The 19270-nt window shown below is 36.0% G+C and overlaps 1 protein-coding gene across 3 annotated transcripts in view; it reads left to right on the top strand.

Moving 5' to 3' along the window:
* Positions 1–19270, top strand: part of INTS6 (integrator complex subunit 6) — a 102160-nt gene that overhangs the window by 72325 nt on the left and 10565 nt on the right. The window contains exons 9-16 of one of the 3 annotated variants that reach the window (XM_021716575.1): positions 2253–2363; positions 3699–3914; positions 6638–6764; positions 7557–7699; positions 7907–8138; positions 12416–12784; positions 13803–13896; positions 16792–16934. In XM_021716575.1, coding sequence (XP_021572250.1) covers positions 2253–2363; positions 3699–3914; positions 6638–6764; positions 7557–7699; positions 7907–8138; positions 12416–12784; positions 13803–13896; positions 16792–16885 — 1386 coding nt within the window. In that variant the 3' untranslated portion in view covers positions 16886–16934. Of the gene's footprint in view, positions 1–2252; positions 2364–3698; positions 3915–6637; positions 6765–7556; positions 7700–7906; positions 8139–12415; positions 12785–13802; positions 13897–16791; positions 17417–19270 lie in introns of those variants that run through there. The other 2 variants (XM_008066093.2, XM_008066094.2) reach the window with 2 other exon arrangements.

Genomic DNA, 19270 nt, shown 5'->3' with positions numbered 1-19270 from the left:
GCCATGTGTGGTAGTGTGTACTTGTAGTCCCAACTACTCGGAAGGCTCATGCAGGACAATTGCTTGAGCCTAGGAGTTGATGGCTGGGATGAGCTATGATGGTGCTACTATATTCCAGCCTATGCAATAGTAATACTCAGACTCAGAAAATAATTTTTTTTTTTGCAATTTTATGCTTATAGAAATCTTTTTAGTATCTGTGAGGAGATTGTTCCAGGACCTTCTGTGAATACCAAAGTCCACATATGCTCAAGTTTCTTGAAAAAGTGGCATGGCATAATAGTATACTTTTTATGTAACCTATGCACATCCTTCCATACACTTTAAACCATTTCTAGGTTACTTATATCAAACACAATGTAAGTGCTGTGTTTAAGTAGTTATTATACTGTATTGTTTAGGGAATAGAGTCAAAGAAAAAAATCACTATAGATGCAACCATCATTTTTTTTCCCCAAATATTTTTGATCCATGGTTGGTTGAATTCACAGTATGTGGAATCCACAGATATGGAGGGCTGACTATATTTCTTTTTAAGAATGCAAAATGGTTTTTGTTGCATTATCTTCCAGATCTCCAGAACACCTTTTTGGGTGGATAAGAGTATATTCTCAGGAAACCACATGCTTTTTTTTAGAAAACTTGATTACTTCAAAACTAGTATGTCACTGTAGGCAAGACAAGTAATGTACATTTTACTAAACTAAATACATCAATTTAGTTTGTGAAAAGTAACTTAAATAAAAAGTAACTTTTAAATAAAAAGACTTACACTAAAACCAATTTTACATATTACGTCTGCTTTTCATGCAGGAGTATTACAGCAATTGGTTATAACTGATCTTTCTAAATGGTCTCTAATATAATTAGAAGATTAATTTCTTGAACTTTGGAAATCATGACATTTTGTGGCTATAAGAGATAAGTTTTATTGAATGTCTAGCAGTAGTGCCTGCCAAGCAAAAGGGCAAAAATGAACAAATACTTTGAATAGGAACTGTTACATATATTGACTCATGTAAATTTCATAGCAACCCTGAGGACTTAGCCAAAGATAGATAGGTATTAAATATCAGAGTTGAGATTTGGTTTCAGTTTGACACCAGTGCTTTCTGCACTTTCTAATATGTCAGTGGTTATTATTGTTTTCCTGTCTCTGTCCCATTCACATACGCTAGATACTCCTGCTAGTGATATTTTTCATTGCACGAAGTGGTTCCTAGTCTCTCTTTACAATTTAAAGGTTTTTTTATGTGTGTGTTTTGCTATACTGCATCCATAATAAATATTAGACTGTTTTTGTCCTTCTACCTTTGTTTCCTTCAGAGCTTGTTTGTTTTTTCAGCTTGGCCTATGATCATAGTAATGATTAACTCCTATTGAATGTTTACTGTATACCCAATGCTTTTACAAGTGCCTTACATGTATTGACTCATAGCCGGGCTCGGTGGCTCAGCCTGTAATCCCGCGCCTTTGGGAGGCTGAGGTGAGTGGATTGCCTGAGCCCGCGGGTTCGAAACCCGCCTGGGCAGCGAGACCTCATCTCTACAATAAGTCAAAAAATCAGCCAGGTGTGGTAGCGCATGCCTGTAATTCCGGCTACTCGGAAGGCTGAGGCGGAAGGATCGCCGGAGCCCAGCAGGTCGAGGCTGCGGTGGCCGGGAGCGGCCACTGCACTCCAATCTGGGTGACAGAGTGAGACTCCAACTCAAAAAAAACCAAAAAACAAAACAAAACATGTATTGACTCATTTACTCCTATGACAACCTTGTAAGGGTAGGTAGTCCCAACTTTCAAATGAGAAACTAAGGCACAGAGAGGTCACATAGCTCTCCAGGGTCACATAGCTACTGACTTGTTGAGCCACAGCCCAGCCAGTTACTCAAGGTAAAAATCTTGTATTTTTCCTGAGTCTTTTTTCACTTACTACCAAGTTTTATCTGATCTCCCTCTGCAATGTGTCTCCTGTCCACTTATTTGAAACTTAGTATCTCCCAGTGGTGTTAAGGAGTCCAGCACTTCACTCTTTTTACCCTGGGAATTATTATTATTATGGACTTAAATCATTTTTAAAGTGCCTTTAATGCCACTGACAAACATTTTACTGAACTACAAATATGATTTATATATATACTTATTGAGGAAAAGAAAAGGAAATAATTTTTTTGGAGAAATTTAAAAATAAAACTATACATGGAACCATAAATTTTTAATAAACTTAATATTGAATGGTGTTCTCTTTTTTCCTGTAGCCCTTGAAGAAAGCTGTTAGGATGATGGGAGCGCCTAACCTAATAGCAGACAGTATGGAATATGGGCTCAGTTACAGTGTCATTTCATACCTCAAAAAACTGAGTCAACAGGTAATGTCAAGAAATAGAATGACCACTAAGTATTTTGAATAGTTTTGACAGACTGGAAGGTAGCTCTTGATGCTTCTAATGGAATTTCATTATATTAATATATTATATTTTAGAGCCATATGTATCATATATTAACATAATTCTGTCTCAAATCCATGGAGTGCTGTGTTTTGAAATGTTGATTTTAAAGTTTTATAATTTGGCCGAGCTCGGTGGCTTAGCCTGTAATCCTAACACTTTGGGAGGCCCAGGCGAGTGGATTGCCTGAGCCTGTGGGTTTGAGACCAGCCCGGGCAACTTGGTGAGACCTCCTCTCTACAATAAATAAAAAAAAATTAACAAGGTGTGGTAGCATGCACCTGTAGTTCTGGCTACTTGGAAGGCTGAGGGTAAAGGATCGCTGGAGCCGCCCAGGTGGATGCTGGAGTGGCCGTGAATGTGCTACTGCATTCCAGCCTGGGTGACGGAGTAAGACTCCGATTAAAAAAAAAAAGTTTGATAATTCCTAATTTATGAAAATAGCTTCATTAATGTTATCCTAGACTTCCTATTTGGGAACATTATATTATCTTTTGAAAATTTAGATTAGAAAATTGTTTTTTCTTTAAAAAAATTTGTTTATTTTGCTTTATGTTTTAAAACCTGCAGGGTTTTCTTTCCAAATGGTTTTGTGTGTGTGTGTGAAATGTTTGTAAAAACACTGAATTTTATCATTTTGGCCATAAATCACATTCACAGATACTATGGTAGTCAGGCAGTATACAGTTTAACTGATTACCAAATAATTGCTCTCCTATGGAATACATTATTTTTTTCAGTACTTTTGACAGCTCTACCTTAACTGCTAATCATAATGCTATTTGAGAGAAATCAAAATATCACTATCTGCTTTCTGGCGAAGAACTGCATCACTATTTGCCTATCTGTGAACATTTAGTTATGTGCTAATAACAGTGTCTTTAAGTAATATTGATGATTTTAAAAAAATTTCTATCACCCCTGAATGAGAATATACATTTTCATTTAGAGTGCATTTACATTTCTTGGTTTAAATGTAGTAGGTGTGAATAAATAAAATAACAAATTGAAATTGTGTTTGTTTGTCCTGATCCAAACGTTTATAAGTTGTAATGGTTTAAAATCCTAATGACAATATTGTTTAAACTATGTTTAGTTTACTTAGTATTTGACAAACTATGCTATTTGAGTTTTTAATTTCATACATACTTTAAAAGATGTATAATGAGTATTTAATTCATAGACAATCATAACCATTGGCATTTGATTTATCAATTTAGATTATGTCAAGATATTTCTTGTTTATTTTTACTTTAGGCCAAAATAGAATCTGATCGAGTCATTGGCTCTGTAGGCAAAAAAGTGGTGCAGGAAACTGGAATTAAAGTCCGAAGCCGATCACATGGTTTATCAATGGCATATAGGAAAGATTTTCAGCAACTGCTCCAGGGAATTTCAGAGGATGTGCCTCACAGACTGCTAGACCTTAATATGAAAGAATATACTGGGTTCCAAGTTGCATTGATGAACAAGGTAATGGCCATATGAATTTAGTACTTCTCTGGTTATGTTCTATTGTGTTGTCAAATACATCAAATTTTCTGTTAACTGACATTTAGTTTATCTAAACTGTGAAAACTATTTCTGTAACTCCACAGAATAATTATTGTACTGTCACTGAAGCATCTGACTTTAGAGTTAAAATAAACATTGTATGCGGTAAATAAATGGATGGACTGTGAAGTGCATACTAGTCCATTTGTTTTATAGATGAGGAGACAGAAACTTAGAGATTGCCTAAAGTTACATAGATCATGGTAAAATTTACTGCAGTTTGGTACGATACCTCAGGTCCGTAACATGATCCTAAAATGTTTATGAATATTCATTATGAAAAATATTTTCAATCCAGTGGCCTTTTTCTTATTTTTTAGAAATAGACAAGCTAAGATTTATATGGAAGTATAAAGGTCCTAGAGTAACTAAAACAAGGTTGGAAAAGAACAACAAAGTTGAAGGACTTATATCACATGACTTTAAAACTTACTGTATAACTACAGTGATCAACACAGTATGGTGGTACCATAAGGATAAACATATATAGATGAGTGGAACAGAATTGAGTCTAGATGTAGTCCCTCACACATATAGTCAATTAATTTTTAGCAAAGGTGCTGAAATAATTTAATGGGTGAGAAAAGATAGTCTTTTAAACAAGTGGGATGGTAATAATTAGATATTCATAGGCAAAATAATTAACTTGACTCTCGCCTCACATTACTTGAAGAGGTCGTGGTCTTAAATGTAAGAACTAAAACTATAAACTTCTAGAAGAAAATATAAGAGAAAATCTTCATGATGTAAGCAGAGACTTCTAAAACATAATCACAAGCACAAACTAAAAAATATTGGTAGATGGAACTTTATTAAAATAAAAAGTTTTGCTCTTCCAAAGTAAGTTTTAAAAATGAAACAGGCAAGCTACAGCTTGGGAGAAAAGGATATATAAAATAAATGACTTGTATCAAAATATATAAATAACTCATACAACTCAAAAATTGAAAGACAAACATGGGCAGTATATTCTAACAGACACTTCACCAGAGAAAGTATATGGACAAGATAGGAACATGAAGACATGCTCAACCCTATCAGCCATTAGGGAGATGCAAACTAAAACCTTAATGAGATACCACTTTATAACTGCTAGAATGGCCAACAAGTAAAAGACTGAACAATATCAGGTGCTGGTGAGCATGAGCATGAGAGTTGACATGGAGTGACTCTCACATGTTGCTGATAGAATATATATTTTATTTTCTTAACATATGTTTTCTGTATAGCAATTATACTTATAGGTATATACTCAAGATAAATGAAAATATATGTCCATAGAAAGGCTTGGTGTGCAATTATTCATAGCAACATTATTTATTTATTTATTTGAGTTGGAGTCTCACTCAGTCGCCCAGACTGGAGTGCAGTGGCCACTCCCGGCCACCGCAGCCTCGCCTGCTGGGCTCCGGTGATCCTTCCGCTTCAGCCTTCCAAGTACCCGAAATTACAGGCATGTGCTACCACACCTGGCTGATTTTTTGATTTATTGTAGAGATGAGGTCTTGCTGCCCAGGCGGGTCTTGAACCCGCGGGCTCACACAATCCACTCACCTCAGCCTTCCAAAGGCGCGGGATTACAGGCTGAGCCACCGAGCCTGGCTGCAGCATTATTTATAATAGACAAAAACTGGAAGCAATCCAAGTGTCCATCAACAAGTAAATAGGTAAAAAACATGCCGTATATCCACGTAATGGTTAATATTCTGGAATAAAAAGGAACAGACTACTGATACATGAATATGGATGAATCTCCAAAACATCATGTAAGTGAAAGAAGCCAGATACAAAAAATTAGATAATGCAAAATTCCATTTATAAGATGAAATATAGAAAGAAAGCAAGTTCAATGGTTGCCTGGGGATAGGAATAGAGATTGACTACAAATGAGTACAAGGAGCTTTTTTAGGATGGTGGAAGGGTTCAAAATTGGATTGTGATAATGATTTCACAGCTATAAATTTACTAACACTCATCAAACTGTATACTTAAACAAGGTGATTTTATAGTAGTAAATTATACAGCAAAGCTGTATTTTTTTAAACCCTACAGTTTTTGAAAATTTTTAGTTTTTACTTAAATGAATTTACTTCTCTTATCCAGGGTATATAATAAAACTTTTAGAGTTAGATGTGAATTGAGATTGATTGAGCTCAGTATCAAATTTCCATCTTTGGTCCTAAAACAGTATATTAAGATTGTATCTTGTGTTTTTATTATTTTTTATTTTTTTGAGTTGGAGTCTCACTCTGTCGCCCAGACTGGAGTGCAGCGGCTGCTCCCGGCCACCGCAGCCTCGACCCGCTGGGCTCCGGCGATCCTTCCACCTCAGCCTTCCGAGTAGCTGGAAGTACAGGCGTGCACTACCACGCCCGGCTAGTTTTTTGATTTATTGTAGAGATGAGGTCTCACCAAGTTGCCCAGGCAGGTCTCAAACCCACGGGCTCAGGCAATCCACTCACCTCAGCCTCCCAAGGCGTGGGATTACAGGCTGAGCCACCGAGTCCGGCTGTTTTTTTATTTTTTAAAGCTAACTAATTAACTTAGGTATTTTATTTCTAAACCTATGCAGCAGGCTAGAATTTTGGTCTTTCTTAATTCTGTGTTTGACAGTAATTTTTTTCCTGAATGTTTGCCAATAGGATTTGAAGCCTCAGACATTTAGAAATGCTTATGACATACCAAGACGAAATCTTTTGGATCACTTAACAAGAATGAGATCTAATCTTTTGAAGAGCACCCGCAGATTTCTTAAAGGACAGGACGAAGGTTAGGTCATGGTTTTAATACTGGTACTTTCTTTCTTTATAGCCTGAAAAAGAATAGTATGGTAATATAAATTTCAAATCGTTATAGTAGGATTACATTCTCATTGTAAATTCAAAAAATAATGTCATCTCTGATTCTCTGCCTTTCTTCCTACCATCATTGTTGACCCAGATTCTATTTCCCATAGGTAACAATCTTTGTTAACAGCTTAGTTTTCTTTTTAGCTTTCCTCATGCATTTACACACACAGACACACAATCATTTTCTTGAGATATATTAGTATCTGATGGTTTAACTCTGGATAGCCAGTTACATGGCATGTTGTGATATTTCCTTCAACTGTATCCATGTTATCTACTATAAATCAAGTCAGATGGAACTTTAACCCTTCACTTAAACATTGTAACAATAACTTTATATCAAAAGGGTTATCTGTGTTACTTCTCTTTTCTACTATACTACTGTTACTTCTGTTTTCTACCATACTACTGTTGGCTGCAAAGTCTATGATTCAATTCTATTTAATTGTTAGAAAAGAGTAGAAGGTATATATAGCTGTAATATTTTTGTTTTGTTTAGACGATGAAATCAGTATTTTAAATTTTATTTTAAACAACTGAAAGACTTTGTCACTATATTTATTGTACCAAATTAATTTAGAGAATGTGGTAAGGAAAGACTGCCAAGAATAACACTAGGTAGCATTCACATATATGAAGACATTTTTTGATAACTAAATGGACTGTAGTTTACTAGTGAGGTTTACTTGTGGTGTTGTATTCTGTTTGAAAGATCAAGTGCACAGTGTTCCTATAGCACAAATGGGGAATTACCAGGAATACCTCAAGCAAGTACCTTCTCCACTAAGAGAACTTGATCCTGATCAACCTCGAAGGTTGCATACATTTGGCAATCCCTTTAAGCTGGATAAGAAGGTAATTTTGAAATGTTTTATTATATAATTTGTTTGTGGCAGGCACTGTCAGTGAAACAGTTCTCAATTTAACTAAAGCTGAAGCCATTCTCTTGGTAGGGTATCTAATGTCAATAGTTAGAATATAGTTGCTTTAACTGGAATTGGGATTTGTTGTGCCATTTAAACATTGTATGTAAATTAAAAAATTACATTTTTTTTGTTGTAGGGTATGATGATAGATGAAGCAGATGAATTTGTGGCTGGACCTCAAAATAAACATAAGCGACCTGGGGAACCAAATATGCAAGGGATTCCTAAAAGACGTCGATGTATGTCTCCACTACTGAGAGGCAGACAGCAGAATCCTGTTGTGAACAATCATATTGGGGGTAAAGGACCACCTGCACCTATGACTCAAGCACAGCCAGATCTTATCAAACCACTTCCTCTTCACAAAAGTAAGAATAAGGTTTCATTTTTTTGGCTTTTTTTTTTTTAACATTATGTGCTGCTTTTTGGTTCCTCTTCAGGGAAGAAATTTCTCTGTCATAGGTTGTAGAAAAAAATTAATCAGTAGAGTCCAATGAGAGTCTACAGAAGATACTTGTTTATTCTAGATGAGCCTGTAATCATTTTTGTATATCTTTGTGATGAATGTTTGTTGAACATTTCATATCTTCATGGTGCTTTACTAGCTATCATGCTTAAAATATCATTTGTAATCTTTCAAAATAATAGTTTTGAAAGGGGCAAAACAAATATTTCAAAATAATAATTTTGAAAGGTATTATCACTATCCACAGAAAGATGGTCTTCAATTTCAGGTTAGTCCAACAATAATTATTAAATACATATGCTATTTTGGACATTGTGAGGCTCTGAGGTCTAGCACTGAAGAAGACATTAGTGTCTCTGCCTTCGTTATAATCAGCAAGAAAAGAATGTCATTGAACAGATAATTAGAAGTATGAGTGTTACAAAAGAGATGTCAAGTATACTGTAAAAGCATTTGGCAAGAGGATTTGACCTAGTCAAGATGCTTTACTGAGGAAGGTGTGTTTAAGTCAAAAGCTGCATTCACCTATGTTCAAGCAGTTGTCCAAAAGGAGAGTGTGTAGAGGTATCAAGAGGACATTAACGGAATTGAAAGAGAGTTTTATATAGCAAGGGTGCCTCACATGAAGTGAGGTAGGAACTGAGAGAAATCAGATCATAGAGGGCCTTGGAAGCTATAGTAAAGATTCTCAGCTTTATTCTAAGGATAATGAAGATCCAGTGAAAGATTTTAAATAGGTAGTGACCTGATCTGATTAGCATTTTTTAAACACCAGACTGACTGTAATGTGTGGACAAATATCAGAGAGAAGCGATAATGAATGTAGGGAAACCCTGATGAATTAATGGATTTATCAATTATAGATAGTGATCATACATGATTTTTGGCATCATAACTGAAGAGAAATCTCCTGATGGAAGTATATAGTACTACCTCTGAAGTTGTCCTGATTTTTAAAAAATTGAATATCAGTGTGATCAATCTGTAAGAAATACAGAGGACAGAAAAACATGTTAAATGGCAAAACAGGGATACAATTAGCAAAATCCAGATTGTAGGAAACTCTATAGGACAAAGAAACTGTTGTTGTGTTTTTTTTTTCAGGAAAAAAATGCATAGTAAAAAGGGAGGTACAGAAGGATTTTATAGATTCAAAAGTAGTTAAGAGATATAAAAACCAATTGCAATATACAGGCGCTAATTGGACCCAGAGTCAAACAAAATCAAACTTTTCTACAAGCTGAACATGTATAAGGTAATTGGAGGATATGGACACTGACTGGCTATTTGATGTTATTAAATAATGATTGTGCATGCACAGGGACCAGTTAGGAAACCTAGGCAAGAGATGCTGGTGATGTGGCAGTGGGATTGTGAGAAGAAAGTATATTTGAGAAATATTTGGACAAAATCAGCAAAGGACTTGATGGTAACTGATTGGATGCTGAGGCTCGGGCAAGGGAGGAGTTAGGCTTCTATCCTGAGAGACACTGGGTGTGGGAGAAGAAGAGATGATAAATGAGTTTAGTTTAGAAGTGTGTATTAGATAGTCAAGTGAAGATCCTAAGTTAGAAGATGAATTTACCGAATTTGGGACTCAGCAGAAGAGGACTGGGCCAGAGGGATAGGATGAGAGGCAGCTTACGTAATGTCCATTGAAGTAAGTAAAATCTCAAGGGAAACAGAAAAAAGATTGAGAAGGAAGAATCCTAGAGAGAGGAAAAACTAGGGAAGAATTTAATGTCATGAAAGCTAAAGGGAAAGATTTAACTGAGTGGACAGTGGTCTCAAATACTAAAAAATAAAAGATCATTCAAGAGGAATGGAAAGATTCTGTTGGCTTTTTTGAGCAATTTCTATGGAATAAAGGGAGCACAGCCTAACACGGTAAACTAGAGGGGAGAAGTGAGGGGTGAGAAAATGGAGACAGCAAGTACAAACAACCAGTTTAAGAACTTTAGTTGTAATAGGAAGGTGGGAAAAGAGAGTGGAAGCTGGAAGAGTTCACAGAGTGGAGAATGGTGATTTTGCTTTGGTTTTAAGATCAGAGTTGAGCACGTTTAAATGCTGGTGGTGGAGCCAGTAGAGAGAGAGGTTGAAAATGAAAATGAGAGGCCTTATCAGCACAAAATTGCTGGAGGCAAGAGGGAACCGTTCAGGGCACAGATGAAAGAATGTTGTCTCAATTGAAGCAGAATGAGTAGGGGTGTGATTTAGTTACAGGGAAGTAGAGGAAGTTCCCAGCCCACAGCTTTGCTTTTCTTTGGTTTCCTTTGAAGTAGGGGTGACTATATTGAGAGGAAAGGGGAGATTTGAAGAGTGGAGGAGGTTTGAATAATCCTTGAGAGAGAGAGAGAGAGAAAGCTTTGATAAGAGAGTTGGACAGTGCTTAGGATCTAAGGAAAGATGGTGAGTGTGACCATCCTGCCTCTCCAGCATTGCTCATTTCTCCAAATGCAGGTCTGGAGCAAGCAGGTGGAGTTGAGGCAGCAGATCTGAAGTTTTGCCTGGCAGATGTCATAGGAAGGCAGTAGAGAAAACTAGGACATAAAAAGTGATGCATCATGGGGATGTAAGCCTGCTAGATAAAATGTGTCTATCTAGAAGGGATCTGATTCATGGGAGGAAGGAAGCAAAAGACTTGCTGGTATAAAAGTCTGGATGAATTAAAGAGCAGCAGCAGGAGTACTGCCCAAGACAAGGGCTATGCTCCTCCATCCTGGCATTTGTGCTAGATATTAGAGTCAACATTGTAGGTGGGAAATTATTTGGAGATAAGAAGTTGGGGAATGGGGAGGCCAGTCCTTTACAGGTGATATGCCTCAACGTTGAAAGTCACTGCAGCATTTCTCAAACTTGAATGTGCATGTGAATCACCTGTTGGTCTTAACCACAGATTCTCATTCTGTCTAGGCTGGGACTCAAGACAAACATTTCTAGCAAGCTTTCTAATGTTGCAAATGCTACTTGTTCATAGACCACACTTTGAGTAGTCAGGACCAAGAATGAAGTCAGGAGGGCCTTGGGAATTGGAAGAAAAGCTGTGAACCAGGTGCCAGGCATCAGTGACTTATAGGCATGTGCCCTGGAGTTTAGTATAAAAGACAGTGAGGAGGAGAGAGGGTGAGTGAGTGGTGTCATTGAGTCTCAAAAGAGCAAGAGTTTTTATAAGAGTGCAAAGGAGGAATCTTGAAATAACTTTAGGAAGTGAAGAAAGGAATCAGTGACTCCATGTTTTTTTGAGCCCGTGCAGAATATGCAAGATGAAGAAATTTCTACTTCTGGTCTGAAAAGGAGAGCAGTTTCTATACAGGAGGGCTAGGTTCAGTTAAAGCACAATTATAGAGAATATTCAGTAAAGAGGAGTTTGTAAATCATGGAATAGGATTTAAGAGAGAATAGAAATTTGGGGAATTTGTGGGGATGAATGTGAGTAAATGGGGCATTTTCAGTTTGGAGAGTAAATGAGGACAGTAGAGATAAATTCAGCTGTTATCCTGGAAGTTGGTGAACAATCAGATAACTTAAAATGTGGCTGCTTTCGTGGGAGCAAGTCTAATAATCTGGTGTTAAGTGATGTGCTTGTAAGCTTTTCCAGTGGTCCAGTGAGCTGAAGTAGGCACCAGGTTGCTCTGCATTGTTCATTTGATCATGACTAGATGGATGGTTATAAGAAAAGGGTATACTGTAAAATCTGACCTGTTTGGTGGTATCTTATTTGCGGTAGAATCTGGAACAGTATAAACTACCCAGTGTTTACTTGTGCCTCTAAATGATACTAAATGTATAAGGCAGAGTTTGGTTAGAATGAGCTAGGGCTAAGGTAGAGATAGATGACCTTGATGATTTTGATTTTACATATTTCACTGAAGTATCAAAAGCCTACTTGTTAATAAAATTGCCATAGAATAAAGCAGAAAACTAAAAACTGGTTGAAACTGGCTTTATTTCCCCCCCCAAAAGCAAAAATTATACAGATTTTATAAATACTATGAATGTTTCACATTAAAACCCATCATATCTTTAGCAGAACTCAAGAACCATATCACAATATTGTTAACTTGCTTTAGTCAAGAAAATAAGTCGTGACTGGCTATGATGATGTTCTTCTGTAGGTTTCTTTACTGTGTGCTTTGACACTGGATCTCAGCATTTTTTCCCCCTTATCTTTGTTTTTAGTTTCAGAAACCACTAATGATTCAACAATAGAAGATGTGGTTGAAAATCATGTTGCAGACCAACTTCCATCAGACAGTACACCAAATGCTATGGATACTGAATTTTCAACATCTCCAGCCAATTTACTGGAACGCCCAACCAATCATATGGAAGCTCTTGGTCATGACCATCTAGGAAATAATGACCTCACTGTTGGTGGATTTTTAGAAAATCATGAGGAGCCAAGAGATAAAGAACAATGTGCTGAAGAGAATATACCAGCATCTTCACACAACAAAGGAAAGAAGTTGATGCATTGTAGAAGCCATGAAGAGGTCAATACTGAACTAAAAGCACAAATAATGAAAGAGATCCGAAAGCCAGGAAGAAGTATGTATATAATAGGAGACAGATACTTGGATTTGATTTCTGAATGTGCTTAAACAACAAAAAGTCAAATAAATAAAAGCACATATGTGATTCTAGATCAGTCTGGAACATCTGAACTATAAAAGATTTGATTATTTAACCAACAAACACTGAATATCTGCTCTATCCAAAGTACTAGATATGGTAGGCAGCAGGGACTAAGAGCAGAGGCAGATACATAGATACACAGAGTTCCTACCGTGTAGGAGCCCGTAGTCTTGAGTATTCTAACCAGCAATGGAATTTTAATGTAGCAGCCAACTTAAAAAGATATAGTAAAATGAAATGACTTCGTATCTGTAAAGTTCTCTTCATAGTACCTACCGCTGTGTATTACGATTTAAACTATGATAGTGACTTGCAATATGTTCAGGCCAAAAACTTAAAGTTATGAAAGCTATCTATTATATGAATACAAAAGAACTCAACGGGAAAAAAGATTGGTATTATTGACATCATTCAAAGGATGTTGACAGATCATCTGTTGTCATGGTAGTACAGTGACCTGGGTGGTCCAGAAGTGGGTATGACTCTATCCTTGGCATTTAGGAGCTTAGAATCTTTGCAGAATTTATGTGAAAACTTAAAACTGACATAGAACTCTTAACCTGTTTGATTTCTTTTTTACCTTTCATTTATCCCTCCCCATTTAGCTGTAGTTTAGAATTTAAATTATTTTTCAGTGGTACTACCAAAAAGCTGTTTACTCATCCTTTTAAGCTTTATATTTGATACCTTAGTGGGAAATTTCCCCAAAAAGGCAGTATTTGACAAGTTGCTTTTTTTATTGACATATTTATTTTTGTTTCTTTTACATATATATGTTAAAATGTATTATAACATCTCTAATAAGTAAAATTTTTATGTAGAATGTTTTTGTCTTAGTATATTTTAATATAATAAACTGCAATAGAAAAAGGTTTAGTAAGAGTATAAATGAAAGCCACTTAATTTTTCTTTTTGCTTCTTTTGTTTTAAGAATATGAAAGAATCTTCACTTTACTGAAGCATGTGCAAGGCAGTTTACAAACAAGACTAATATTTTTACAAAATGTCATTAAAGAAGCAGCAAGGTAAATAAACGATTTACATTATTAAGTAGTGATGAAATGAGTCCCCAGTTTATATAGGCAGTATCTGTTTTGCACTTGTGTTGTTTATGTGTGTGATTGACATATCCACATTTAAGTACTTTTTTGTAGCCTGTTGAAAGAAGTTAACTTGGAAAATAGCCACACATGGGTTCTCTAGGAATTATGGACATTTTCTCCCTGCAGATTATTAGATACTTGCTTAATTCTTGTTATTCTTCTCTGTAACTTTTTGTTTTCTTTATATTTTACAGCCTTCAATTTTTCTCCATTTTATTTTAATATTAATTGGTCTTTAGAAGCAACCTAGAAAGGCAATATTTGAATGTAATTCATTTTTACATGGGAAAACATATGATTAATGGGGCCAGAGTTGGATAATTGGGTCTTGTTCTGGTTGCTTCAGTAGCCCAGGATTATTAGTATAGTTGTATCCATGAGTTCTACATCTGTGGATTCAACCAACTGCAGATCAAAAACATTTGGGGGAAAAAATGGATAGTTGCTTTGTACATGTATTGAACTCTTCATGCACAGTTAGTATAATACAATATGACTACTTGACAATATGACAACTATTTATACTGTATTAGGTATTATACGTAATCTAGAGATGATTTAAAGTATATGGGAGAATGTGTATAGGCTATATGCAGATACTACACCATTTTATGTAGGCTCTATGCAGATACTACACCATTTTATACCTGAGCATTTTGGTATTTGCGGGGGATCCTGGAACTAATCCCCCAGGAATAATTAGGGACAGCCACATAAAGAATGTAAAACTGGTAACTACAAAGTGCAATTAGCATTTTTTTCTTCAAGGCTTAGAATTTAAGTTTTATGAGAAAGCTTAGTATTTATCTAATCTGATCTTGTGCAGAGTACAAGGGGATCCCAAAAAACCTTAGAATTTATTTATAAAAAATTGTGTATTCTTGCATGTTTAAGCTGCAGTCAGTCCTTCAAAGTACTCTTTGTTTGATGCAATACACATATTAAGATGTTTAACACATTTAACACTGCTCAAGACAGTTTTTGAACTTGTCTTTTTTTTTTTTTGAGTTGGAGTCTCACTCTGTCGCCCAGACTGGAGTGCAGTGGCACGCTCCTGGCCACCGCAGCCTCGACCTGCTGGGCTCCGGCGATCCTTCCACCTTAGCCTTCCAAGTAGCAGGAACTACAGGCGTGCGCCAATTTTGATGCCTTTTAGTGCTTCTGCTGTTTTTTGTTTCACCTCTTCCACATCAACAAAATGTACCCACTGAGGACTTTTTTCATCCAGGGAAACAAAAAAAATTTGCTCGGGGCAAGATAAGGTGAATAGGGAAGGTGGGGCATAGAGGTTGTGCTGCTTTTGGTCCAAAACTGCTAAGCACTCAGCACACTGGGCAGGTGCGCTTGTAAATCACGCATTATGAAATGGACAAATTTGTTGAAAGACTCAACAAAAATTCACTGAAGCCAAATGCAGCCTCTCACAACAATGCTAAGTGGTACACTAATGCCAATGGGTTCCTAGAGCACTTACCTAGTGGGGAAAAGCCTATACTACAAGGGGCATGCCTTCCAAAATATAATTTCAGAGTTTTTTTGGGGGTGTTCCCTTGTAAACATACCCACCCTTTAGTCAGTCCCCTTGTCCCTTCCATGGTACATGTAAAGGTTTTAAATAAAGCGGTTAATTTTTTTTTTGGAGTGGCCAGAGCATAGGCCACTTTGAAAGATCAAGATAAGGTGATACTTTTCATGTAATTTTGAGCATTTAATTTATTCTGTTATTTATGGTTATATCCTGTCAGCTCAAGCCTCATTATGTATTTGGGTACATTCCTGATACCTGCACTCCACTTCTGTACCTTTCAGAGAGTCACGTAACATCATGGTGGCTAGTCATATTAGCTTACAAGTAGAGAGGAAGTAGGAGTAGAATGTAGTGTTTGAGATATCCAAAAAAGTATCGACAATACTAACGTTTATGTAGATGAATGCAATTTGTCTACTTATATTTATTACTGAAAAATATTTTAAAATTGCTGCTTGTTCTGTCTTGTATTACATGTCTAATTATATTTGACTTGCTAACTTTAAAATTATAATCAGATACCATGTTTTTAAATGCTACTGCCCAGTTTTCTTTTCTTTTCCTTTTTTTTTTTGAGTGGGAGTCTCACTCTGTCACCCAGGCTGGAGGGCAGTGGCATGCTCCCGGCCACCACAGCCTCAACTTGCTGGGCTCCGGGGATCCTTCCGCCTCAGCCTTCCAAGTAGCCAGAACTACAGGCGCACGCTACCACGCCTGGCTAATTTTTGATTTACTGTAGAGGCGAGGTCTCGCCAAGTTGCCCGGGCAGGTCTTGAACCCGCGGTCTCAGGCAATCCACTCGCCTCGGCCTCCCAGAGTACTGGGATTACAGGCTGAGCCACTGAGCCCGGCCAGTGTCCAGTTTTCAATTCTTCTTCTATTTTGTAGATGATTATATTCATACTTTGTTCACGTTCCTTTCAACATTTAACTTTCAAAAAGCATGAGAAGTAATTGAAGTAATTGTTTTGGGATTCCAAGTTAGAATATCTGTAACCCTTACATATAGTAGTTTTATTTATTTATTTTTCCTTTTTTCATTGGTTGCAGAACAAACTCTTTTCCATTGCTTAGAACTAGAATGTTTTCAAATTATAATACTGTATTGGTACAGTAATTTGCTAATCTTCCAGCTTATTTTATGTTATAAATTGTTATTTTTCCATTTTCATTTCACTTTGAAAAATCTTCCCAAAGCAATTTTTCTCACTTTTTAAAAAAAATTATACTGTTGTATACTATTCATTATGAAGTAATTGAGAGTGCTATTATTTATTTTTTTTATATAGGTTTAAAAAACGAATGCTAATAGAACAGCTGGAGAACTTCTTGGATGAAATTCATCGAAGAGCCAATCAGATCAATCATATTAATAGCAATTAAAGGAAAATAGAATGTGGCCACTTATTTCACTGTCTTCTCCAAATACAAAGTAAATACAAGACTGTTGTGATCTTGCATTCATTTTTTGACATGCATTGTTGGCTATTTGAAATACTAAAAGCAAGTCCACAGATCCTTTTTCCATCATTTTACAGTGACCTTTTCTTCATTTTGGTTTATTTTTGTAATGTGAAAAGTATCACTCTAAAAAACATTTTTATTTAACAAACTAAAAATATTCCTCCAGATCTCTTGCTTGTCATTGACTCTTGCGTGTCAATTTCCCTCAGGTTCTATTTTCTTAAACCAACCTTTAAAATTGTCACCTCTGTTAAGGTTGAACTTTGCCAAAAAAAAAATTAAAAAGAAGTTACTTTGTAATTTTTGGGGAAAAAAGCACATACATTAAAACTAGGTAATGTTTTGTATATACAGTTATTTTGGATATATTATTGTAAGTTGTACAAATGTATTTTGAAGAATATTTAAGAAAAGCACTTTTGTTATTCCATCAATAAATGCTCTATTTTACTCTTGTGTGGTTTAGGAAATAATCACATTTAAGGTAATCATTTAAAAACATTCTGAGATAATGGAATTTTAAAGGCCTTGCTTTTTTAGCATTGGAAAAATACACCACTTGAAGTTCATATTTGTTAAACCTAACTGTAATTACATGTTAACATAATCTGCATTGTCTTTTTCCTATATGTTTATAGTTTTTTGTTGGCCATGCCAACATACTCCCATTTCTGCCTAGATAATAGGAATGCCTATGTCTGTGGCAGATAGGCAGACACTTACAAGCTGTTTCAAAAGCAGACAACTTTGGACATTATTGGTTTCCTCATTTCCCTTCTATTCCTTTTCCTTTCTCACTAGGATTGTGGCTGGCACGAAGTTGAAGCTGTTAGTTAGGGAGTGGTAAGTTTGGGGTGCACTACATATCCTGAAATGTCTACCTTAGCAGCTTGATGCTTTGCTTACAAAAGCCCACAACAAATTGGGGCTCCAAGGAGGATCTCTTTGTTTTGCTCAGCTGTTCTCACACTTAAACTCTCAATTTTATTTAGTAGCTAAATGGAAAGGAAACATTTAAGATGACTTTGCTCATTTTGCATCCCCCTAGAGTTACACAGGATAAGGAAAACCAACACTGTTCATTGTCCACCCTCAGTACAACATGGCCTAGTGTGTGCTAGCTGAGGAGGCGATTCTATGGCCTGACACACATACTATTCATAGATCACTGCTGTGCCTTTTAGTAGTTGGGGAGTAAACAGTAGAAAAGAGGTTAGAATAGATTTGCATAAAGAAAGGGCAAAATAAATGTATAAAATTATAATGAAATCGAGGTATTTTTAGGTTTATAATATTGAAAATTACATACCCTTATCTTTATACACTTTATCAGAACATTTTTTAAATTTCAAGGGTATGGCAAAACAAAATTATAACTTTTTATGAAGAAAAATATTGATAATGGTGAACGTGCTTGAGATCTCATTTAGTCGAGGGGATTTGAAACTCTACCAATACTGAAGACAAATCCTGTCAAGAAAAATAATGTAATGCAACATTATATAGTGTTTTCATATGCAGTTCTTGAAATTCTTTAATTCTCGTTTATCTTTACAAAAATACCTTTAAGTTAAACAGGATATTATGTAATAGATGGAATTGTTAAGGTAATTGCCTGTAGTCACATTGCTAAATTCAACAAGAGTTACACAAAATCCAGAATACATTGTCTGGTCTTAAACTATATAGATTCTGAGATTAATAGGAGGGATTAGAAGTCATTCAGGTAAAAATTCATGCCTAACAGGAGTATTTAGGAGAGAGATTAAATTGTTCCAATATTTAACAGGTTTCCTTATCAGAAAGTTATTTCCATTTCACAGGTTGCTCATGAGTTAATAATCCTTTAGACGCTTGATCTTTAATACATTTTCTAGAATGAACCCTGGAGGGAGTTGGGAAGTTACGGTCTGTTCCGTCTCCGCTTTCTGTCCTTTATCTCTATGCCACTCCACTCTTGACACCCTCATCCCAAAGCCTAGTTAGGACGTTTGAAGCCATTGAAACTAAAGCAGAATATCTATCTCCCTCAAGGTTTTTACATGTTAAACAACTATGGGAATATTAGTTAGTGAAATACTTATTGTAGAATTCTTGTCAGCAAAGAGGAAGGGGAATATGTTTAAATTTCTCTTTAAACATAATGGGGGATATTATGTCTTTTAGGCCCTTTAGGTCATGGAATGACTTTAGGCTGGACAAATGATATTTGGAAAGTTTAATTTTGAGGACTTCAAATGGCTTTTCTTAGTGTTCCCCCACGTGTCCCATTTGTCGATTGATTTATTAGTTGCTGTTATCAGT

Source organism: Carlito syrichta, unplaced genomic scaffold, assembly GCF_000164805.1.
Source record: "Carlito syrichta isolate Samal-C Ts95f unplaced genomic scaffold, Tarsius_syrichta-2.0.1 Scaffold308842, whole genome shotgun sequence".
Classification (NCBI taxonomy): Eukaryota; Metazoa; Chordata; class Mammalia; order Primates; family Tarsiidae; genus Carlito; species Carlito syrichta.
The sequence above is the reverse complement of the archived record's forward strand: the minus strand, read 5'-3'. Positions and strand labels throughout refer to the sequence as shown.